This window comes from Chrysemys picta, chromosome 13 (genome assembly GCF_011386835.1).
Source record: "Chrysemys picta bellii isolate R12L10 chromosome 13, ASM1138683v2, whole genome shotgun sequence".
NCBI lineage: Eukaryota > Metazoa > Chordata > Testudines > Emydidae > Chrysemys > Chrysemys picta.
In genome coordinates this window covers 19960364-19984907 of record NC_088803.1, presented here as the reverse complement: position 1 = coordinate 19984907, position 24544 = coordinate 19960364, and the positions used below count along the sequence as shown (strand labels likewise).

Genomic DNA, 24544 nt, shown 5'->3' with positions numbered 1-24544 from the left:
GGCCGCTCCCACAAGGCTCTGCTCTGCTAGCTGCTCCTCCAGCCGCTCCGCTCCGCTCGCAAGGCTCCACTCTGCTCGCTGCTCCGCCAGCCGCTTAGCAATACAGCTTCAGGCTCCCCCACTAGCTAACACAGCCTCAGTGATCTCAGCTCTTTTGTGATTTCAGCTCTTAGCAATTTCAGCTCATAGTAGTAGGGGAGCCCCAGTGCTAGTGCACCATTGGCCCAAAGTGAACTCAGCTCAGCAGTCAGCAACTAGGCTTCTAATGGAATCAAATTTAGCTCTGATATTCAACAGTGGAGAGAGGAGGTAGTGCAATTGGTGTTTCAACCCCTCAGAGAGGGGGCCCATCCCACCAGGTACAAATACCTGTCCCCATCCTCTCTCCCTTCACTGGGTTTTGTAACCCATGCCCCTTGTCAAGCAAGTGCTACTTAGGTAATGGTGAAGGACTCCCTCAGTCCTTCTGTCATACAACAGTTCCACTGGCCTTGATTCACAGAATCAGGGTAACAAAACTTTATTCTTCCTGCCCCAATAACAGAGAAACTGGGGATCCCACACCAGCCAAAGTAACCACTTTGAGTTGCTGTTGTTTCATGCCAGGCGAGTGGGTGTGCCTATGCAAACAAGATCAGCCCCTGGAGTTCTTTTCCACACTCGCCATAATTCACCACCAGATGTCGGGGTAGAGCTCATCCTGACTCTGCTTACATAGACATCAAGTTGGGACAGAAAAATTTGTGCAAAAATAGCCAGCTGCAGTAAAGCGGCAGATTATGACACTGAGTGCAGCAGCAAGTGCTTAACCACAGTGTTGGCACATGTTTAAAATCTTAACTATAAAGATAACAAGAGCAAGGAAACCACAGAGAGACAGAGTGAGAGAGGGAGAAGATACTGCTTGAGAACAGCCAGCAAAACATTCTCCCCAGACGACCTGCAGATGACTGGCCATCGGAAGTGGGACACTGCCAATTCAGCATCACCTCTGATTGTATGTAATTGCAATTCGTGGTGCTTCTAGCTAACTGCAATAGGGTTTTTTGTGTTAATAAAAGGTGCTGTGTGTTTGAACTGTGACCACCCTACTATAATGAAACTCTTGGAAGGGTAACAAAGGATATGTCCATCAATGGCTATTAACCAAGATGGTCAGGGATGCAACCCCAAGCTCTGAGTGTCCCTAAACCTCTGTTTGCCAGAAGCTGGGAATTGGCTACAGGGGATGGATCACTTGATGATTTCCTGTTCTGTTCATTCCCTCTGAAGCACCAGGCATTGACCACTGTCGGCAGACAGGATACTGGGCTAGGTGGACCATTGGTCTAACTCAAATCATTGGAACAGCTCTTCAAATGCTTTTATGTCCCACTACACCTGCAACAGGTGTCAGACTTGGAGGGAGGGGCTAACAGGGAAAAGACCAGCTCTACTGGGGGCTTGAAGTGGGGTGCAGATCTCCAGCTCTCACTCTATGAGAGAGATCTGGCTTGGAGCAGGAACTGACTATAGATGGGTTCTGGACAGTTCCTCCCTGGGAGAGGTGGGAATGACATAGGCAGAGCTAGCCTAAGGGAAAATGGCTAGCTTAGGGAGGTGGTGGAGTCTCCTTCCTTGGAGGTTTTTAAGGCCCGGCTTGACAAAGCCCTGGCTGGGATGATTTAGTTGGGAATTGGTCCTGCTTTGAGCAGGGGGTTGGACTAGATGACCTCTTGAGGTCCCTTCCAACCCTGATATTCTATGATTCTCCCTGGGTGAACTTGTACTTTTGTGTCCCTGGCCCCCGCGGGTGCCCCCCCCCCATCGCCCCCGGCCCCAGTGGACTCCCCGGGCTCCCTAACCCCCATCAACTATGGGCCCCACTGCCTCCCTCCCCCAGTGGTTAATTTGTATTGGAAGGGGTGCTGGTGCTCAGCCCCGGCACAAATTAAGCACTAGCTGGGCAGTTGGAGAGCGGCAGTTGATGGCCAGGTGCCCAGCTCTGAGGTGACACCGCCGTCGGCAGCAGCAGCACAGAAGTACGGGTGACATGGTATATGGTGTATTGCCACCCTCACTTCTATGCTGCAGCTGCGGCTCATGGTGCCTGGCGCTTGGCCTGCGGCTCAAGGCAGGCTCTGCACTGTCACACAGGGGCTGCATCTTGCTGGCAGATGCCCGGGCCATCCCTCAGCCTTCTAGCCTCTTCTGGCTCACCTGAGGCGCCGTTTCAGATTTTTGGGGGGGGGCAATTTTAACCGTGATTCCAGGGGCTACTTAGGCACCTGAAAACTCTAGGGTTTTTTTTGTGCAGAGAATAACTTAGAAATTACTTGAAAGGAGCACTGCATCTATATATATATATATATATGGAAACACCTATTAAAGTCATATTTTAAGTTTATCTGTAAGTTTAGAACAATCAGGAGATAATATAGCAAGCTATTTCCAATCCCAAGCCTTGAGGTAACAGTTCTGGAGCTTTATCACAGAGATCGGAAGCACAAGTTGTACACTATCTTTAGTAGAGATAAATAAAATAAAAGAAATCTGCTTAAAATCTACTTTCTTTCTCCAATAGACACACTCTGTGTTACTGCCATTATCTACTCTATATTAGTCAATTATTTTTCACTCCACTAAAAATGTATTTACTTAATTTTAACATACAAAATTAAGTTTTTTTTCCTCCTTTATTAAGAACGGATATTTATTTTTTCTAATTATTTTGGCATTTATTTACCAATTACAATCATGTATGTGATTTGCTAACATTTGAATCCATCATTCTTTTACTATCAGACTTGGAACCACATTTATTTTCATACAATTTTTAAGCTATTTTACAGATATAACTAAAAATACAATTTGAAAATAAGCAACCATCATCTGCACAGTGTTGAAAGTTATGTGTTTAGCTTTTTTTTTTTTTAAAACTGGCACTGCTAAGGTGAGTACAAGTTAAAGTTACTTTTAAAAGGATACTGTTTTTTGATTTTATCACTTTAAATCATGAATGACAAAGCACAATATGGTGATAAAAGTAAAAATGATAATTATTACAGCCAGGACAGGTTAGGCATTTTAGAACTCACTACCCAAAGAAGTACATTTAAGCATAAGAGAGAAACAAAACTATGAAATGCACAGACCAGTCAAAAAACTAAAATAATAATATTGTAACCCTTAATGAACTTTGAAAGAATAAAATTGCAGAAAATATATGTGTATTGCACATTTCATAGAATCTCAGAATCATAGCATTAGAAGGGACCGCAAGGGTCTTCTAACTCCGTGCCAAGAAGCAGGATTTGTTGTGTCTAAACCATCCAAGACAGATGGCTCTCCAGCCTTTCTTTGAAAATATCCAATGAAGAAACGTTCACAACCTCCCTAGGCAGTCGGTTCTATTGTCCTACCATGCTCACAGTTCGGAGGCTTTTCCTGAGATGTAATCTAAAGCTGCTGTGCTGTAGTTTGAACCCAATGCCTCTTGTCCTACCCTCTGTGGCAAGAGAGAACAACTTTTCTCCATCTTTTTTATGGCAGCCTTTCAAGTATCTGAAGACCATTATAATATCCTCCCCTTAATCTCCTCTTTTATAACTAAACACATCCAGTTCCTTCAGCCTTTGCTCATATGGCTGCATTCCATCTCTTTGATCTTCTTTGTTGCTCATCTCTGACTCCTTTCCAGTTTCTCTACATCCTTTCTATATACTTGTGGCCAAAATTGGATACAGTATTCCAGCTGAGGTCTAGACAGCACCAACTAGAGCGTTACGATCGCCTACTGTGACTTACACGCTATGCAACCTAAAATGGCATTTGCTATTTTTGCAATAGCATTGCATTGCTGACTCATGTTGAGGTTATGGTCCACCACAACTCCCACATCCTTCTCAGCAGTTCTGTTGCCAAGTCAGTGATCCCCTATTCTGTATTTGGTTTTTCTTCCATAAATGTAGCATCTTAAATCTGCAAAATGAACAGGAGTACTTGTGACACCTTAAAGACTAACCAATTTATTTGAGCATAAGCTTTCGTGGGCTACAGCCCACTTCATCAGATGCATAGAATGGAACATATAGTAAGAAGATATATATACATACAGAGAACATGATCTTCTTACTATAGGTTCCATTTGTATCCCTAATGATTAATCTGCTTGTCTGTATAAATATATCTTTCTTATAAAATGAGTATTTGATGTATTGATGTATAGATTTTATATTAAAAGTAAGTTTAGCTGTAATGCAAGAGACCTACCTACAGGCTAAAACTCTATATGTTAAGCTAATGCATAGTTAACACCTTTTTGAAGACCCTTCCCAGGAAAAGTAAAATTAGACAAAAACACCCACGCAGATGTCTAGAGACTTTTACCTAAACCAATAGTAATATGGGGTGGAAAAGTGAGGGGTTTTGCCCACATTCTAACATATTTACCACAAGTGCGTACATACCTGTCATCTATACGCACATGCATACTAGCCTATGGGGTAAGTGTACCCTAACATTTCCATGGGGGAGGAATGAAATATGGGCATAAGAGAAAGGATTTCCAATTAAATACCCTATAAAAAGGCAGACAGCTCACCATTTAGACAGGCAATCTACCCACCTATCTGCTCCTGTCTACTCTTCATTGCCTCCACCTTTCAACTATGTATTGATACTACTCATCTTCCACATAGCTATTAACTATTGATAGGTCGTTCTTCATTCTTTTCAAGACTGTAAGTTAAAAAGGGATTTAATCTCATGTATATTTTATTTAGATAAGGCATATAGAGTTAATTTCGAAAGCAAGTAACTTTGCAGTAGCTTCCTCTGCCAGAGGTGTGAAAACACCCAAGGTGTTGCCAACACCAGATTATTATCAAAACAGGGTGTGAGTATTAATCAATTTTGAAGTTTATAATTTTATATTCTCTTAAAGAACTGTGATACAAGTGTAACTCTGTAATTCTAACTGTTTTACCATTTACTTACTATCTTCATTGATTTTAATAAAAGTCTTTATGACTACATCTGTCTCTGTGTAAAACCCCGAAATTCCTTTTATAAACTGTGTGAAGCCTGATTCAGGACGAACTTTATCTTCTGATGAAACAAATTGGTGGGCTGAAACTCATACTAATTAATATTCACAATAATCATTATTAAAATTATTAACATTAATAAAATTATTAGTTAATTAATTAAATTTAAATTAAGTGGATAAATTAAATCAACACTACTAACACACCCCAAATCAGACTACATGTTCTATGCATCTGATTAAGTGGGCTGTAGCCCACGAAAGCTTATGCTCAAATAAATTGGTTAGTCTCTAAGTACTCCTGTTCTTTTTGCGGATACAGACTAACACGGCTGCTACTCTGAAACCCATCTTAAATCTGTCTTTGTTGATTTTCATTTTGTTGTCTATAACGCAGTTCTCCAATTTATCAAGATCCCTTTGAATTTTAGCTCTATCCTCCAAAGTGTGGCAATCCCTCCAGCTTTGTGTTATCTGCAAACTTGATCAGTGTTCTCTCTATACCTACATCCAGGTCATTAATAAAGATGTTAAACAACTCTGGACCCAGAACAGATCCCTGTGAAAACACACTTGAGACCTTCCTCCAATCTGACATCATTCCATTAATACCAACAATAGTATTTGTTTGTGGTTGTTTAACCAATTATGTATCTGCTTAATGGTAGGTCCACCGAGCCCACATGTCTCCAGCTTACTTATCTAAATATCATGTGGGACTGTGTCAAAAGCCTTGCTGAAGTCCAGGTATATTATGTCCACTGCATTCCCCCTATCCACCAAATCAGTTACCCGGTCAAAGAAGGAAATCAAGCTGGTTTGGCATGACTGGTTCTTGGTAAATCCATGCTGGCTGCTCGTGCTCACCCCTTCATCCTCCAGGTATCCACAAATTGAATGTTTTATGCATTGCTCTAGGAACATCCCAGGTACTGAGGTCAGTGTGGCTGGTCTATAGTTCCCCAGCTCCTCCTTTTTCCCCCTTTTTAAAGATGGGCACTACGTTAGCCCTTCTCCAGTCTTCCAGGACCTCCCCGTCATCCATGAGTTTGTAAATATTTTTGCTAGTGGCTCTGAGATTTCTTCAGCTAATTCCTTTTGAATAGCATTCAGCCTCGCTGATTTGAATTCATTCAAATTGGTCACAAAATCTGTGATGTGTTCTTTACTTACCTCAATCTGTATCACTTCCCCTTTATTGTCTATGGGAACTTTGCTAGTCATCTGGTCACATGTTATTTTTTGTGAGAAGACTGAAGCAAAGTAGGCATTGAGCAACTCTGCCTTCCTATCATCTTCCATTACCAGCTCACCGCCTCCATTGAGCAGAGGACCAACAGCATCCTTGATCTTTCTTTTTTTTCTGACATATTTGAAGAACCCCTTCCTGTTATCTCCAACATTCCTTGCCAGCTGTAACTCATTCTTTGCCTTGGCTTTCCTGATTTTGTCCCTACACACTCATGCTATTCCCATGTAGACTTCCTTGGTGACATGCCCCTTCTTCCATTTCCAGTATGTATCCCTTTGGGGTTTTAGATAAATGAAATGCTCTTATTCAGCCACATTGACCTCCTGTGGCTCTTCTTATCTTTCCTCTCCATCAGAATAGCTTGATGCTGAGCCTCTAGTATTACATCTTTTAGGAACTGCCAGCCCCCCTCGATTCCTTTTCTTCATAATTGGCTTCCATGGGACTTTGCCTACAATTTCTCTGAGTTGGTTGAAATCCACCTTTCTGAATTCCAGTGTCCTTGTTTTGCTCTTCTCATGCCCTCCTTTCCATAGGATCTTGAATTCTATCAGATCATGATCAGTTCCTCCCAAGTTCCCACCCACCTTCACGTTCGCAACTGATTCATCCCTGTTGGTCAAAACCAGATCCAAAATAGATGACACCTTAGTTGTTTCTTTAACTCTCTGAATCAGAAAGCTGTCCCCTCCACACACTAAGAATTTGCAGGATGTATTATGTTTTGTTACAATAGTCTTCCAACAGATCTCAGGGAAGTTAAAATCCCCCATTAATACTAGCTCATGTATGTTAACTAATCATATTACCTACTTGTGGAATGATTCATTGTGCACAGGTGTCAAGTGCTAGGTCGCAACACCACTTTCTGAAATTAGGCCAGGCTGCCCCTTCATCTGTACAGAAGTGTGGCTGAATCAGATTTCAATGGCATTGTACCCATGCCACCAGAACAGCTGTACTGATTTACTACTGGACCATTGCTTAAACGTAGCTGGGCCATGCACCTTCCCCAACCCTGTGGACTATGCAACATTGAGCAAGTGCAAAAACTTGGGTGGGGGGATGGTGATGCAAGTGAAAAACTTTGGGTGGGGGGGTCACCTTCCCCATTTCCCCCAGTTGGCACCACTGGCCCAAATCCCAGATTTAGACCTCACTGAGATTCATAAACCTCCTGCTCAGCTGCCGCTGAATCCGTGAGGCACCTAAACTCACACAGCACCTACATTTTTGTAGCAAAAGTTCCCTTAGTGCATATGTTTCTGCCTCTGGGCATGTGCACAGTTACTGCACTCTGGGTGTCAGATGCCTATCCCCCAGAGTGATGCAAAACCCAGTGGAAGACAGGTGTTCCTCTGCTTAACTCACATGCAGGGCAAAATCCAGCAGGTGCGCTCTGAGCTTGCTGAAATCCACACAAAATATCCCCTGGTGGGAGGAACTCAACTGCCTCCCTTCGCACTTTTAGTCCAGTGGTTCAGGGAGTCACCTGGGATGTGAGAGAGCTCTGTTTAAGTATCCACTCTGCCTAAGGGAGAAGGGATTTGCACAGGGCTCTGCTACCTCTTGCATGAGTGTCCTAACCACTATAGCATGGACTGATCTGGGGGCTCCTCAATCTCGCCTGTTGAAGCTGTTCCACTTTGGATAAAGTGAGGAGGCGGGAGAAGGAGAGTGAGAGAGAATAACTCTATAGCCTGGTGGTTTGAACATGCACCCCCTGCTTCAACAACCAGCTCTAGCAGTTCCCATGCACTGTGGCTGCCATTGCTTGCTCATTATGACTTGCAGTCCTGTATCATTGGGTTAATAACCATACAAGAGCTACCATGATAGATAACGGAGTGGCCAACCCCTACTCAGCATGATCTATACTGTGACTCAGTAGCTACTTGAGTCTATGTGGGAACATTGCATAAGTGCATACTGACTTCTGTTAACCACAACCCTGCAACCGCACTGTCCCCAGCCAGCAGACATCTTACAGCAAAAAAACTTCAGGACCAGACTCCAAAGAGAAACTGCTGAGCTCCAGTTCATTTGCAAATTTGACACCATCAGATCAGGATTAAACAAAGACTGTGAATGGCTGTCCAACTACAGAAACAGTTTCTCCTCCCTTGGTGTTCACACCTCAACTGCTAGCAGAGCACCTCACCCTCCCTGATTGAACTAACCTCGTTATCTCCACACTGATATATACCTGCCTCTGGAGATTTCCATTACTTGCATCTGAAGAAGTGAGGTTCTTACCCACGAAAGCTTATGCTCCCAGTACTTCTGTTAGTCTCAAAGGTGCCACAGGACCCTCTGTTGCTTTTTACAGATTCAGACTAACACGGCTACCCCTCTGATGCTTTTCCAATGGCATCTCTTGGAAAGCATCTTAACAACAACAACTGCTTCCATCTTTGGCTATAACTAACTGTATTGGAAGGGCAGGTTGGGGAACCTGAGCCATCATGACTTTTGGCTGTAGCAGGAGAGAAATGTTATTACTAGGGTTTGCCTTTTGTTTTGTTTGTTTAAATCTGAACCTGATACAACACCAACTATATTCCATCTCTTCCTATTTATATTTGGAAAGTGGAACCTCTGAACCACCAAGCTCCATGTTAGCTTATTTTCTTTTACATTTCCAGGCTGAGATTCAATAGGATTTAGGCTTCTAACTCTCTTAGACTCCTTTGCAATTCCCACTCGATATCCCAATGGGGCTATACTAAATGTTCCTTTTCTCTGAAACAGATACAGGAAGAAGAAAACAGCTGTTAGAGGTTGACTTGGTCCGCCCATCTGGGTGCTCCCTGAAGAGTCCATTTGCCACTGAAGGAAGAATTCCTCATCACCAGGAGCTGTACGGGGAAATCTGGGAGAAGCTATGGAGAGGTCTCAATTGAGAAAGGTAATTTCTTTGTCATACAGAAACTTGTTTTGTTTGACCCAAAGTAGATTTCTTTCAGTTTAATAAAGCTTGTCGCAATTTTTGGATTCGATTTGACCCAAACTGATTGTTTTCCCCCCAAATTTCTCAGAACTTCCAGTGAGCCAAAAAAATCAGTCATTCACCCAGCTCTACCTCTGACTTTGGCTGAGGTTTCTAGGTACATCCACCATACACATATAAAGAGTGACTCCTGGGTAACCTCTGAGGGACTGGTGTTATCTGCACCCATGTTGGTGTCACTATACATAGCTACCAGGTAACTCGGGAGAGTGGAAGACCATAAGTGTCAATGAAGCTCTCTTGCTCTGGGTCTAAGTGAGCCACAGTAACTCCATCTTGTGAACTTTAACCAACCTGAAATGCTGACAGCCTAAAAAGCAAAGCAAAGCCTGTAACACAGATGGCTGCAGTATCGCTCACACTAGCAAATGCTGTAGTGATAAGAACGGGGGAAAGGGAGAGGGGGAAGTTCACATGCTGTCATAACTATAAAGGGAAGGGTAACAGCTGTCCTGTGTACAGTACTCTAAAATCCCTCCTGGCCAGAGACTCCAAAATCCTTTTCCCTGTAAAGGGTTAAGAAGCTCAGGTAACCTGGCTGACACCTGACCCAAAGTACCAATAAGGGGACAAGATACTTTCAAATCTTGGGGGGTGGAAGGCTTTTGTTTGTGCTCTTTGTTTGGGAGTTTGTTCACTCTTGGGACTGAGAGGGACCAGACATCAATCCAGGTTCTCCAAATCTTTCTGAACAAGTCTCTCATATTTCAAACTTGTAAGTAAATAGCCAGGCAAGCCGTGTTAGTTTATCTTTGTTTTCTCAACTTGTAAATGTACCTTTTACTAGAGTGTTTATCTCTGTTTGCTGTACTTTGAACCTAAGGCTAGATGGGGGTCCTCTGAGCTCTTTAAGTTTGATTACCCTGTAAAGTTATTTTCCATACTGATTTTACAGAGATGATTTTTACCTTTTTTCTTTAATTAAAAGTCTTCTTTTTAAGAACCTGATTGATTTTTTCCTTGTTTTTAGATCCAAGGGGGTTGGATCTGTATTCACCAGGAGTTGGTGGAAGGAAGGAGGAGGGATGGTTAATTTCTCCTTTTTTTAAGATCCAAGGGGGTTGAAACTGTATTCACCAGGAGTTGGTGGAAGGAAGGAGGGGGGGATGGTTCATTTCTCCCTGCTTTAAGATCCAAGGGGTTTGGATCTGTATTCACCAGGGAATTGGTGAAAGGTTTCTCAAGGCTTCCCAGAGAAGGGAATCCACTTGGGAATGGTGGCAGCAGACCAGATCGAAGCTGGTAGTTAAGCTTAGAAGTTTTCATGCAGGCCCCCACATTTGAACCCTAAAGTTCAGAGTGGGGAAGCAGCCTTGACACGTGCGTCTAAGCTTACAAGGCCACAGATAAACAGATGAACAAGAGCTTTTCTCACATACCAATGTGGTGCCTATTGTAACTGTTGTCTGGGAGGGAGGGGTAGGGGTAAAATCAAAGAAAGACTTGCACACAAACAGCCTGGAGTATAAAATGGGAAAATTGTTTGTATTTGTTGCGCTTCTGATTTGAGACATGCTGGTCTCCTGAGTGCCTTTTCGAGATCTTGAATAAACTTGGATTGTTTCTCCACCTCGGTGTGTTCATTAGTGCGAAGTACACCGGGCAACAAACCCTGTTGGCCCCTCGGGGCCCTTTGGGCCGGCAACAGTTTTGGCGCCCAACATGGGGCTCCAGGCTGAAATTTAGCCCTGCCTGGATCCCTCCTTGTGGCCGACGGATTACGACGACGACCGACGCCCAGAGCTCACCGGTGACTTCATCGGGGGCCTTGGCGGAGACGTGGTTTGATCGACCCCGGAGGGCACAATGGTGCAACGCACACGGACAGTGGAGAAGCAGCTGTGGGCGACGGAGCAGAACCAGACCCTTGGATAAGGTAGGAACAGTCCAGTAGGGACTTTACCTGTTTGGACCTGGGGATGCCCAATGTCTCCCTAGAGTATGGGGCAGGGACAGAGTACAGCCAGCAGGGCACAGTGTACGCCCTTAGAATTCATCCTAGCAAATTGGGATGTGTTTGGGTCAGATTCGATGCTTAGAAGTAAATTAAAAAGATTCTGTACAGTTGAATGGCCTCAATACCAGCTGGAGTGCCAGGAAAGGTGGCCACCAGAAGGATCACTTAATTACGACACAATCCTTCAATTACTTTTGTTTTGTCAGCGAACTGGTAAATGGAATGAACATCTCTATGCATATGCGTTTATGGTATTAAGAAATAGGACTGATATTTTGCACAAGTGCCATTTGACTCCAACAGACTCGGTAGTATCTGTTGCTAAACCCCAGAACCCTCCCACAGTTGTAATGCCAGAATTGGTGTCTCTTCGACTCCTCCACCCCCACAGGCTCCAGAGAGTACCCCCTTGGTGGGATTGTATCTGTTGATTACTGAGAATGTGGTAGCCCGTCCAGGAACTCAGGATCGTGCAGCCCAGATTGTGCCTGTGTACTCTCATGTTCTTTTTAACCCAGTGGACATAGCTGCCTTTAAGGCACAGGCAGGTGAATTCTCTACAAATCCAAGTAGGTTTATTTCAATCTTTGAAGGGTGTCTGGCTAATTGTAAGCCTGACTGGGATGATTGCAATATACTTATGAGAACCTTGTTGTCTGAGGTGAAGTGGAATCAGGTTATAGCTAAGGCTAAGGAGGAAGAACAGAGAAGGCATAATGAGGATAGAGAAGGCAAGCCCTTGCCTCAGGTCGCTGTTCCCCTAGTGGACCCCCAATGGAATCCGAATGAGAAGGAGGGTTGGAAGCTGCTTAACTCCTATAAGGAACTGCTTATGCATGGCCTCCAGCACTCAGCTGTCCGACATAACAATTGGGCAAAGCCTTATGAGCTAATCCAGGAAGCAAATGAAAGTCCAGTGGCTTTTCTGCAGCGTATTCGGGATACCATCAGGCAAACTACCAGTGCAGACCCAGATGATCAGGCAACTGAGGCAATTATAAAGGGTATCTTTACCAGCCGTGCGGCCCCTGATATTAAAAGGAAATTGCAGAAAAAGGAGGATTTAATGGGAAAGTCTATGGCTCAGATTTTGGAGACTGCAAATAGGGCTTATACCCTTAGAGAGGGAGAGAAGGAAAAAAGGCAAGTGAAAATGATGGTAGCAGCGGTGCAGGCCGGTGGCAGAGGAAGGTCACAGAAAGGCGGAAGGGGCCAGGGAATGAGAGGTCATGGATGTGGGCGCCCTGGTCCCCAGGAAAGGCGTCTGGGTCGCAACCAGTGTGCCATATGCCGGAAGGAGGGACATTGGAAAAATGAGTGCCCTGAAAGGGAAGGTACCCCTATGATGGCAGCAGAGGATCAAGACTAGGGGTGTCAGGGGAGACGGACCATCCTGCCCCCGGAACCCCGAGTAAAAATGAGGGTGGGAAATTCAGAAATAGACTTTTTAGTAGATTCTGGAGCAGCACGGACAGCTGTAAATCAACCCCTTCAGCTGCCAGTGGCAGACTCCCTCACAGTGGTGGGTGCCACAGGGAAAGGAACTACGTGCCCAGTGTATGCCCCAGCGGAATGTGCCTTGGGAAACAGAACTGTATCACACAAGCTGGTTTACCTCCCTGATTGTCCAACACCACTACTAGGACGGGACCTGCTTTGTCGTTTAGGTGCCACCCTGCATTTCACCCAAGATGATATAACTCTCACCTTACCCCCTGAGAATGCCTGGATAATGACCCTTGCAGTTGTGGGAGCTATGCAAGCCCCAGAGTGGAGTCAGTGGGAGGACCAAGTGTATCTCCTTGTCTGGGCATGAGGGGTCCCAGGGAAAGCAACCCATCAAATCCCTATTCATATTCAGCTCCTCCCAGGTAAAAGCCCAGTGCGAATCAAACAGTATCCGATTAAGAGGAAAGCCAGAGAGGGACTGCAAGAGACTATAGATTGGTTCCTAGAGTACAGTGTACTATGAGAATGCCAGTCAGCGTGGAACACCCCCATTCTGCCCGTACAAAAGCCCAATAGCATGTATCGGCTGGTACAGGACCTTAGGGCAGTTAATGAGTGGGTTAAGACTCTGCACCCCCTTGTTCCAAATTCATATACACTGTTGGCCTCTATAGGGGGGCAGTATACCCATTTCTCGGTCCTAGATTTAAAAGATGCTTTTTTCACGATTCCAGTCGACACCCAATCTCAAGAGATATTCTCCTTTGAGTGGGAGGACAAACGAAGGGTTAAGAAGCAGCTTTGCTGAACAGTATTGGCCCAGGGATTTAAAAATTCCCCCACTCTGTTCGGTCAGGCTCTGGCTGGAGACTTGGAGGAGTGGAATAATTCAGACAGAGTCCTACTCCTGCAATATGTAGATGATTTACTAATTGCTGCTGTGGGTCTGATCCCTTGTCTCAATACCACTGTGAGTCTCCTGAACTTTATTGGACTCCGAGGACACAGGGTAGCTCGAAGCAAGACTCAAATTGCTCTTTCAGAAGTACAGTATCTGGGATTTCACATAAGGCAGGGAGAGAGACAGCTCTCAAATGAAAGAAAGGAGGCTATCTGCCAATTTCCTATCCCTAGCAACCATAAACGGCTCAGAGCATTTCTGGGCATGGCAGGCTTTTGCAGAATATGGATCCCAGAATTTGGACTGTGGGCTAAACCTCTGTATGAATGTGTTAAGGGAGCGGATCATGACCCCTTTCACTGGTCCCCAGAAGCGGACAGAGCATTTAAAATCTTGAAAAGGAAATTGATGGAAGCCCCAATCCTAGATCTGCCGGATCTCTCTAAGCCGTTCCAACTGTCTGTGCATGAAAGGAGAGGGGTAGCTCTGGGAGTGCTTACTCAGCTATTAGGTGCCTGGAAACGTCCCGTAGCCTACTTTTCTAAACAACTGGATTGAGTTTCAAAGGGGTGGCCATCATGCTTGCGAGCAGTCGCTTGGGGAAGCTGAAAAACTGACACTGGGAGGAACTGTGCAAGTGTATATTCCCCATATGGTCCAAACCCTGTTGGATACTAAGGGTGGTCTCTGGCTCACACAGGCTCAGGTTGCTCGGTACCAGGCGAAACTGTTAGAGAATCCTGAAGTTACCCTGCAAACCTGTCCCTCCCTTAATCCAGCTACCCTGCTACCAGAAACAGAAAAGCAGGAACATGACTGTCTGGAAATCATAGATGTCCAATATTCCAGCCGCCCAGATTTAGAAGATCAACCACTCCCAAATGCTGACTTGGAATGGTATACCGATGGCAGTAGTGCTGTTATAGATGGGCAAAGGAGGGCTGGTTATGCTGTTGTGTCTCTCCAAGATACCATGGAAGCTAAGAGTTTACCTGCTGGGACATCTGCCCAGCTTGCTGAACTAGTGGCCCTAACTCATGCACTCAAACTGGCAAAAGACAAACGGGTCAATATCTTTACTGACTCAAAGTATGCTTTTGGGATATTGCATGCTCACGCTGGTCTGTGGAAGCAAAGGGGGATGCTAACAGCCCAAGGCTCCCCAGTCAAGCATGGGTCTCAAATTCTCTGGCTTTTAGAAGTGGTACAACTCCCCTCAGCAGTAGCCGTGGTGCATTGCAGAGACCATCAAAAGGAAGATTAATATGTAACCAAGGGCAATGCCAGAGCAGACAGGGAAGACAAGCGTGCTGCTACCCTGAAATCACCAACAGAGGAGAGTGCCCAAATGCATGCCCTCATCCCATCAGTAGGTGAGCTTGCAGCCCCTCAGTACTCCCATGATGACAGAAACCTGGCTGACAGTCTCGGTCTCCAGGAAAAGGAGGGATGGCTTTATTCCACGGAGGGAAAAATCCTCCTGCCCAAGGGCCTAATCCGACCAGTGTTGCAGAAACTGCATCAAACCACCCATGCAGGCAGAGAGGCTCTTACCCAGCTTATGAATAAATATTTTCTAACCTCTTGACTTAAACCCCTAGCATCACAGGTACAGGCTGAATGTTTAATCTGCCAAAAGAATAACCCTCGACCAGGAGTAGCAGTGTTGCCAGCCACCTTGGAACCTACCCCAGGCCCAGGATTGGTGTGGCAAATAGACTTCACTGAGTTTCCCCGGACCCAAGGGTACAGGTACCTCCTCGTCTTAGTGGATTGATTCAGTGGATGGCCTGAAGCCTTCCCATGTCCTAACAACACTGCAAAAACTGTGGCTCTTAAGTTTGTCAAGGAGATCATTCCTCACTTCGGCCTTCCCCAGTGGATGGAATTTGATAACGAAACACACTTCACATCTCAAGTTGTTCAAAAGATACCAAGTGCCTTGCAAATCCCCTGGAAGCTCCACACACCATGGCGACCATAAGCCAGTGGAGTAGTGGAACGCACAAATCAGACACTCAAGCGACACCTCTCAATGGTCTGTCAGGACGCCTCTCTTAGGTGGCCTGATGCTTTGCCTCTTGTGTTACTCCGCATTCGTGCTCTCCCCAAGGGCAGGTTAGGGCTTATTCCCTTCGAGATTATGTTTAGAAGAGCATGGCCTATGAATGGTACCCCAGTTCTGGCAGGGGAGTGGGAAATGGGGTGTGGTTTCTTGTCTCAGTACATGTGCTCTCTGTCTGCTGTTCTTTCTTCTCTTCACAGATACACCAAAGATTCACAGCCTCTTCTGCTGGATACCCCGGTCCACTCCTTGCAGCCAGGTGATTCTGTACTCCTGTGGACCTGAAAGGACAAGCCTTTCCAAGAGAAGTGGAAGGGACCCCACACTGTCCTGCTTGTTACCCACACAGTGGCAAAGGTCGAAGGACACAAGAACTGGATTCATCACTCTCGACTGAAAGCAGTACTCACTCCTGAACAGTGGACTGTCCAACCTGCTGAGAAAGCTTCTAGAGACGATTTGGGACTTAAGCTGTTATTCAAAAGACAATAAGGGTCACTGGGAATGCCTAGTGATCTCTCTAAACAGCCACAGCACTCTCCCCACGAGAACCCGGAGCATTGGTTTTGTCTATTCACAGAAGGCCGACCTAACCTATGGTCCTGGTCCTTTTATTTTTTTATTTGTTTGGTGTCAATAATTTTTATCTTCTGGGCATTTGGGTTGTTGTAATCACAATATGGGTTCAGGTTTAGGGTCTCTCACAACATTCCTTTTTGTCACAGAAGCACTCTTTCTGTTACATACTGTTTCACCCACATCACATGCAGGATGGGAAGCCATCCCTGCAGACATGGCTACCAATACCTATGAGGCCCTAAAACTTGCCTTTGCCCGTGAGTTCAATCTCTCCAGCTGTTGGATATGTGCCCAGACTCCCCACCATTCGGCTGGATTGCCCTGGAGAGTAGTTCCCCAAAATTGGTCAGACTTTTGTCAAAGGTAGATGGTTACCAGCAGCAGCACCTCTGACATTTTAAGTTTATGATCTAACTGTACTGCGGAAGCTCCGTATGGTCTACACAATGGCTCTTGGAATTCCCACTATAGTAGCACTCGTAAGCCCCAGCCCATTCGTTTACGCTCTCCACCCACTGGTCTCATATGTTATCAGCAAGCCAGTACAAGTAATCATACCTGGTTTGCCGGCATTAGTACATGTAGATATTATATTGGTCCTGGTATAAGTCTCACTGTTCCTGTACTAAATGCCACTGGTTGGAAAACCGGCGCTGCATTCTTTGCCCTTTCCCCACAAGCCACCCTATAGGACCTACAAGGTAACAATGGAAAGGCTAGTTATGGTGAAGCATTTTGGGTTTGTGGTACTAGTGCCTACAAATGGCTTCCTCATGGTTGGCATGGTAGCTGTTATAAAGGCTATCTCGTTCCTCCCCTCCGTGTTCTAACCCAGGCTCCCTCAGGTCGCCCCAGATATTACCAGTCCCTAAGAGCTACCATTGAACCCATCGGTGAAGGAGACAGGTTTGGGATGATATTCCTCCCTACTTATGGGGCGGAATGGCTAGCCCAACTCTACAGGAGACTGTCTAAATTTCTCGCCCAGTTTGCCAATGATACCCTAGCCATAGAAAAAGGCATAAGCTCCGACCTGTACCAGCTTCGATTGCTGGCTCTGCAAAACTGCCAGGCCCTAGATTATGTGTTAGCCTCACAGGGCAGGGTCTGTGCCCTTATTGAAGAAGAGTGTTGTACCTATGTCCCAGAGTTTTCACAGGATATTAACAAGCACATCTTGTCAGCTGAACAGGCCTTGAACCAGTGGAAGACCCAAGAAGGAGAACCCACTATTCTTGATTCCCTTTAGGGTTCGTTACCTAGTCTAGGGAGACTAGGGGGAGGCATTGTTAGCATTTTGTTCACAGGTGTTGTGATATGTTTTGTTCTTTTTCTTTTGCTCGCTTGTGGTAAAGTGCTCATACATAAGATTTGTACCTCCCATACCTCAGAAGTTCCCTTATACCCTCTCATTGATTATCCTAATTGCATGGAGCTTAATTGCATTTTGTCTTTAGAGTATGAGAAAACTCTGCCAAAGGTTTGTTGAGTGTTCTCAAAGGAGGGAATTGTTGGCATCACTAGACATAGCTACCAGGTAACTCTGGAGAGTGGAAGACCATAAGTGTCAATGAAGCTCTCTTGCTCTGGGTCTAAGTGAGCCACAGTAACTCCATCTTGTGAACTTTAACCAACCTGAAATGCTGACAGCCTAAAAAGCAAAGCAAAGCCTGTAACACAGACGGCTGCAGTATCGCTCACACTAGCAAACGCTGTAGTGATAAGAACGGGGGAAAGGGGGAGGGGGAAGTTCACACGCGTCAAAGCTTACAAGGCCACAGATAAACAGATGAACAAGAGCTTTTCTCACATACCAATGTAGTGCCTATTGTAACTGTTGTTTGGGAGGGAGGGATAGGGGTAAAATCAAACAAAGACTTGCACACAAACAGCCTGGAGTATAAAATGGGAAACTTGTTTGTATTTGTTGCGCTTCTGATTTGAGACATGCTGGTCTCCTGAGTGCCTTTTCGAGATCTCGAATAAACTTGGATTGTTTCTCCACCTTGGTGTGTTCATTAGTGCGAAGCACGCCGGGCAACGAACCCTGTTGCCCCCGCGGGGCCCTTTGGGCCGGCAACACCCAGACCCCACATCTCCACTTCCTGGCAGCCTTTGGAGAGATGAGACATTTTATTGGCATTTTATTTTTGGAAGGATGATGGACGTGTCTGGCTTTCCCATGAGCTCTCGGAGGGTGAGAAGGAAGCCACTGGGAACAGAAAGGCAAAAGTCCTGGAGTGCCTCAAGAGCCTTAACATTGCCTGTGCTGAGGTAGGGGCTCCATCATGCCCATAGCGCTAAGGAGAACAGTCTAGCATGTTAGCCACGTGGATGGTGACTGAGATGCCTGGTACAGTGGTAGGAAACTCCTCCAAAATCCTGCCCCATGGAGATATTCCCCTTGAAATACAACATTCCCAAAGCACCAGGGGGAACCAATGGCCACAGACATACAAACCTAATGACTTTTGGCAGGGCTCAAACTTGGGGGTCTTCAGTTCTAAAAGCACAAGCTCCTACCCCTTCGGCTAAAGGAGCAACACCCTTAGAATGCAGTAAGTGACTTGCTGGGGCTAATATTTAGAGGGCTCCATGCTCACATGAATTCAGTCAGTGCTTACTATAGCCCCTTTACAGCACAGAACAGAGGGGAAGGGGGCATTAGAGCCATCACCATAGTGCACAGATTGCATTAAAGTAGTGGTTCTCAACCCACAACCCACATAACACATAGAGAGCTGCATATGTGGCCCACAATGGTAAGTGGGTTGAGAAGCAATACCTTAGACAGACAGAGAATTGAGTGAGCTATTGATACTTGTCTGACTTAGTATTAACATCAGTAATGAATAGTGACTGTGTAATACTTTCTACATGTATCACAGCCCCATCTGCTGGTTGAACCACACAGAAGTTAAAAGCCAACCACTGCTGCCCACCCTTTGTGGTTACTCTGTTAACTGGCATGGTGGAGTCATGTGAGGAATATCCCAGGACTGTTACCCATCATTGAAAAGTGATGGTCCTTGGAAGGATGCAAACTCCCGTGGATCTGACATATTTGGGAACATGTGCCCTCTGAGGGCTTTGCAAATGTCACCCTAAGACTCTTCCACTGCTTCCTCCTCACAATATTCTTTCTTCAGCAGTAGGGAGAGTGACCTGGGTTTTGTGGTGCTCAAAAATCATTTCTTGAGCAGCTGCATTCATACATTATTTTTTGGACACAAAGAATAGTCCTTCTACATTACACACATTTGTTCAAACAAACAAACTCACTCCCGTGAATCGTGGAGAGTAAGGGCATGAACATAGAGCACAGTAAAGAGCACTAGTAAGTTTGAGCCATATTTCAAGTCCAACGGAAATCAAAGTGAGTTAGGCACCTAACTTGCTTAGGTGCTTTTGAAATGCCCTCTAGGCCCTTACCTGAATCCCTTTGAAAATTCTGGTCCTGGTCTGTTGGTTGGTGCATACGATTTTAAGCACAAAGGCCCAGAGTTTCAAAGAGCCCCAAGGGCTACTGGGCTACCACTGTATGATTATGGCTGAAAATGCAGATAAGATGCATTTGCTCTTGGCTCAGGATGGGGATCAGGTCATTGGGCACCCAATAAGGAATGCTTCCTAACATCAGGCAAACAAATCTGGGAACTTGAGGCTTTCTCTGTGAATTTCTTGAAAGGATCTGTACCAATAGTTGAAAAGTAGAGATCACTCAGCATTCCTAGTTCACTTGTCATTCGCTCTTTTCCCTCCTCCAGGATAACATGCCCAATATTGCTGTCCTGGGATCAGGTGGAGGTCTGCGGGCCATGATAGCCCTTCAGGGAACCTTAGTGGAGCTGAAGAAGCAGGGCCTGTTGGACGCTGTCATGTACCTGTGTGGGGTATCGGGTTCCACCTGGTAGGTGCATGTCAGTAGAAGTGAGAATGAGCCAGTTTTCCTGCACAGAGTTGGTGGCCACTGGGGCTTTCTTATTATCAATTAGCTCTGTACATTTTCAAGGCATTATGAGTGAGATTTTCAAAAGCACCTAGGTGTGTGTCTACCCTACAAGTGATGCTTACAGCAATCAGGGTGACAGGAGATAGGGTTTCAAACCGGGGACAGTGAGAATAGGGCAACGTGTGGGGGTTCTTAAGGTTTTGCGGTTCATTGGGGTTTATAAAGAGATGGAGAATACACAGAGGGAAGGAGAGGGAAGAGTCAAACGGGGCCCCAGTATTGGGCTTGGGAGGAAGGAAGAACAGTGGAGTTATCCACAGAGAAAGAGATGGGAAAGGAAAATCTTCTGACACTTCTAGCTGATCAACCAGGGCCAGAATCAGTCTCTTGTGCCTGCTGCGTAGCACCTTGTTCTCAGAGTCATCCATCAGAGTGAGCGAGAGGGGCAGAAAATGAGACAGGTGAGTGACGGTGGCCTAGTGAAATGAGCAGAGAGTGTGTGTGTCTGTGTGTTACTACCGCCCTCTACTAGGTGGGATCTCTATTGCTCCTCCCCATATTGTACTTCCTATACTGCCATGTAGTTTCCCCATTAGCTCAAGAAAGGCCCTGGGCTTTGGGTCACACTCATAATGGCCTGATTAATGTGTTCACCACCTTTGTTGGGTAGAATCAGAATTGCTTAGCATGCTCCATAGGTCCTAGAGAAGCAGATAATGGAGTTTCTCCATAGCTCAGAGTGGCAGCGGCCTTGGCTTTCAGCAGATGATCTTAGCTCTATCCTTGTTATTGCCATGAATTTCTCAGTGGCCATGGCGACAGACAGCCATGGATGAAGTCCTTGTTAAGTCACAGATTTGTTATAATGCCAGGATGACAATTATAATTCCCTGCATGAAAAATAAAAGGTATGAAAATCAAAAGGGGGAGGGGGAACTCCCCATCTTATTCCCTCAGTCTCAGCCATACCTGTTCTGGTTTATTAATAGGTGCATGCCCACCCTCTACCAAGAGAAGGACTGGACAGAGAAAGTGCAGGACTTGGAAGAACGCCTGTGCGACACAGGCGGTTGAAGATGAACTCTTCTGTCTGACTGATGTCTGGGCCTCTTTCTTTGTCTATAAAATGTTGAAGCAGGTGGGTTGTTGTATAAATTCAGCATGGTTCCACTGAAAAGTCACTGGATTTACTTAATATATCCCTTTGTCTCTCTCTCTCTCTCTCTCTCTCTCTCTCTCTCTCTCTCTCTCTCGGCAGTACTTGGATTCAGGAGCAAAAGAGTGTAAGGATAATAACACCTGCTAATATTTTAAAGCTATATAAACCCTCAGGCAACTTTATAAATCTCAGCCTCTTCCCATGAGTTCTCAAAGATCACTGTGGTATCCGAACATTTCTAAAGTGAGGACTTCAAGGCTGTATAAGGGATTTGGATACCCAGTTCCCATTAAAATTAGTGGGAATTTGGCCTCTAAATCCCTTAGGTTGTTTTGAAAATCTCAACCTAGCATCTGATCCCCACATCTTTGACTTTCCAGAATATTAACGGATGCAAAAAGAGATAGAAGGCATGAAAGTCTCAATCCCAGTCTTGATTTTTTTTAATAATGGGCTCTTCAATCTAGCAGAGAAAAGGTCTAACATGATCCAATGGCTGGAAGTTGAAGTTAAAAAAATTCAGACTGGTAAAAAAGACACACATTTTTGGCAGTGAGAGTAATTCATGATTGGAACCACTTACCAAGGGTTGCAGTAGATTCTCCATTGCTGACAATTTTGAAATCAGCATTGAATGTTTTTCTCCTAGATTATTCCACCTAAAACTGTTTTTTTTTTTTTTTTTTTTTTTTTTGGTAGGTTTCAGGTCATTTTTGGAAGGTTTTTTTTTTAACTTTTTTTTTTAAATAGCTAAATTTTCAAACAAAATACCATTTCAAACCAAAAAGTTGAAAAGTTTTATTTCAAATTGGCCAAAACAAAGCATTTAAACTTCTTCACAATTTTTTTCCCAGGTGAAGGAATTCACCACATTTGACCTGAATTCACAAATAATGTCAATGCTCTGAAAATGAATTTTTTGTTTAATTTACTGTTCACAGAAAGAAAATTGCCTGGATTTACAGCTCCCTAAATCCTATTAATTTTGATGGAACTCATGCTCTGACTCCACTGGAGCTGGAAGTGTAATTCCCAGTTGGAGGAGACACACCCATGTGAGTTCTGATGGAGACCATAGGTATGAACCCAGAAGGGTTAGCCACTCCCTCTGCTCCTGCCACTGCAGCTACACCAATATTCATACTGTGCTAGTGCGGCTATGTCTCCTCGAGCTGGTAATCAGACCTTCCTTCCCCAGGATAGATGTATTCTAAGGTACTGATCTTGCTTAGGTGCTATTGAAAATCCCATTACATGCCAATCTTCATCTTTAGGTGCCTAAAATTTTTTGAAAATCTGCACCTAATTCCCTTAGGCCCATTTGAAAGTCTCCACCATGAACTGTAAATATGTTTGCCCATGCAGTGCACACTAGAATGAGGCAACAATGACAAAAAAATGATACTGTCACTTAAAAGGGTCTTTCTAATTCCTAGCCTGAACTAATTATTCAGAAACAGAATTGCTGGGAACATCACCAAAACTTGTCTCTTTCTGTGCTAATCAATTCTTACCTTTCCAGTATGATGAGACCAAGTTATCTGAACATGAGGACACCTCCACAAGTGGGACAAATCCTTACCCCATCTATGCTGCAATAGAAGCGAACAAATTGGGCGAAGGTGACAATAGCACAGGTTAAAAAAAAAGAGGTGTTTTTTTTTTTGCATAAACCTTTCTCTCTCTCTGTCTCTGTCCATATATATATATATATATACAGTACATATATATATAATTTTCAATCAAATATTTTATCAAAGTCTTTACCAAAAGGGTTATTGATGTTCTTCATTTTCCAAAAAAACAGGTTTGACAGTAAATGAAAAATTGCCATAATTGTTTCAATAGCAACTTTGAAAACATTTTAAATACAAATGTCTATCAAATAAGTTTGTGATAAATTGCTCAATGAACTTTAAAAAGGATCAGTTCTGAAAATGAAAAGAACTTGGAAAACTTCAGAAAATGTGAAATTGTTGTTTGTCTTTTTGATTAGCTCTAGAGTTAAATTTATCACTTTTAGATTTGACTTGTTATGAGTCATTTTTCCTTTATACCTTTGGGTCCGAGTTAGGGATCGGTGGTTGGAGGGTGGGTGGAGAGGGGCTATAGTGGCCACAAGAGGAATTCTGGGATATACAAGGACAACACATGCTGACTTAGGAGGGAACACCAGATGGAGGAGGTCACCAAAGAATATGGCATGAAAATGACCATAGATGAAGGAACAGACTGAAAAATGAGGTAGGTTTCATAGGTGGAGCAAACAGATTGTGGGAGGAGGGGTGGTATTGAGAAATTATTGCCATTAGCCAAGAAGGGGACATCCAGAAACTGGTACTTGAAAGGCTCCTTTTTACAAACCCTATCTATATTTCACAGGGACCTGGTTTGAATTCACCCCCACGAATCTGGCTTTCCCAGCCTGGGGGCATTTGTGTGTACCAAAGACTTGGGAAGCAAATTCAAGGATGGGAATCTGAACGAAAAGAGGGAAGAGAAAAGTATCTGCTACCTGCAAGGTAAGCATTGAAGCCCCTTATTCTTAGCTGATAGATAGATATGTAACTCTTCTTCCAGGTGGAGTGGGCAGCAGCAAGGACTGAGTTCAATATCCAGGGGTCCCTCTTAACAATATAACACAGAAACCAGCTAAAGCCCCTGTCATAACTATAAAGGGAAGGGTAACAGCCCTCCTGTGTACAGTACTATAAAATCCTTCCTGGCCAGAGACTCCAAAATCCTTTTACCTGTAAAGGGTTAAGAAGCTCAGGTAACCTGGCTGACATCTGACCCAAAGGACCAATAAGGGGACAAGATACTTTCAAATCTTGGTGGGGGGAAGGCTTTTGTTTGTGCTCTTTCTTTTGGGGGAGGTTCGCTCTTGGGACTGGGAGGGACCAGACATGAATCCAGGCTCTCCAATTCTTTCTGAACAAGTCTCTCATATTTCCAACTTGTAAGTAGACAGCCAGACAAGACGTGTTAGTTTTTATCTTTGTTTTCTCAACTTGTAAATGTACCTTTTTTCTAGAGTGTTTATCTCTGTTTGCTGTAACTTTGAACCTAAGGCTAGAGGGGATTCCTCTGGGCTCTTTAAGTTTGATTACCCTGTAAAGTTAGTTTCCATCCTGATTTTACAGAGATTATTTTTACCTTTTTCTTTAATTAAAAGCCCTCTTTTTAAGAACCTG

At 44.5% G+C, this 24544-nt stretch overlaps 1 protein-coding gene and 1 long non-coding RNA gene across 2 annotated transcripts in view; both read left to right on the top strand.

Annotated features, from left to right (window-relative positions):
* The first annotated feature begins 375 nt into the window (after nt 1-375).
* Nucleotides 376-18243, top strand: LOC135975287 (uncharacterized). Its single transcript, XR_010592216.1, has 4 exons — nt 376-997; nt 9030-9186; nt 10876-11164; nt 15861-18243. It is a non-coding gene; the product is annotated as an uncharacterized LOC135975287 (long non-coding RNA).
* A 147-nt stretch (nt 18244-18390) lies between these two features.
* The window catches only part of LOC112060933 (cytosolic phospholipase A2 gamma-like), a gene marked incomplete at its 5' end in the record, with an annotated part of 39024 nt that continues 32870 nt past the window's right edge, over nt 18391-24544 (top strand). Inside the window, 7 exon segments of the mRNA XM_065565220.1 lie at nt 18391-18513; nt 20007-20149; nt 21181-21252; nt 21254-21329; nt 22873-22987; nt 23733-23747; nt 23750-23872. Coding sequence (XP_065421292.1) covers nt 18391-18513; nt 20007-20149; nt 21181-21252; nt 21254-21329; nt 22873-22987; nt 23733-23747; nt 23750-23872 — 667 coding nt within the window.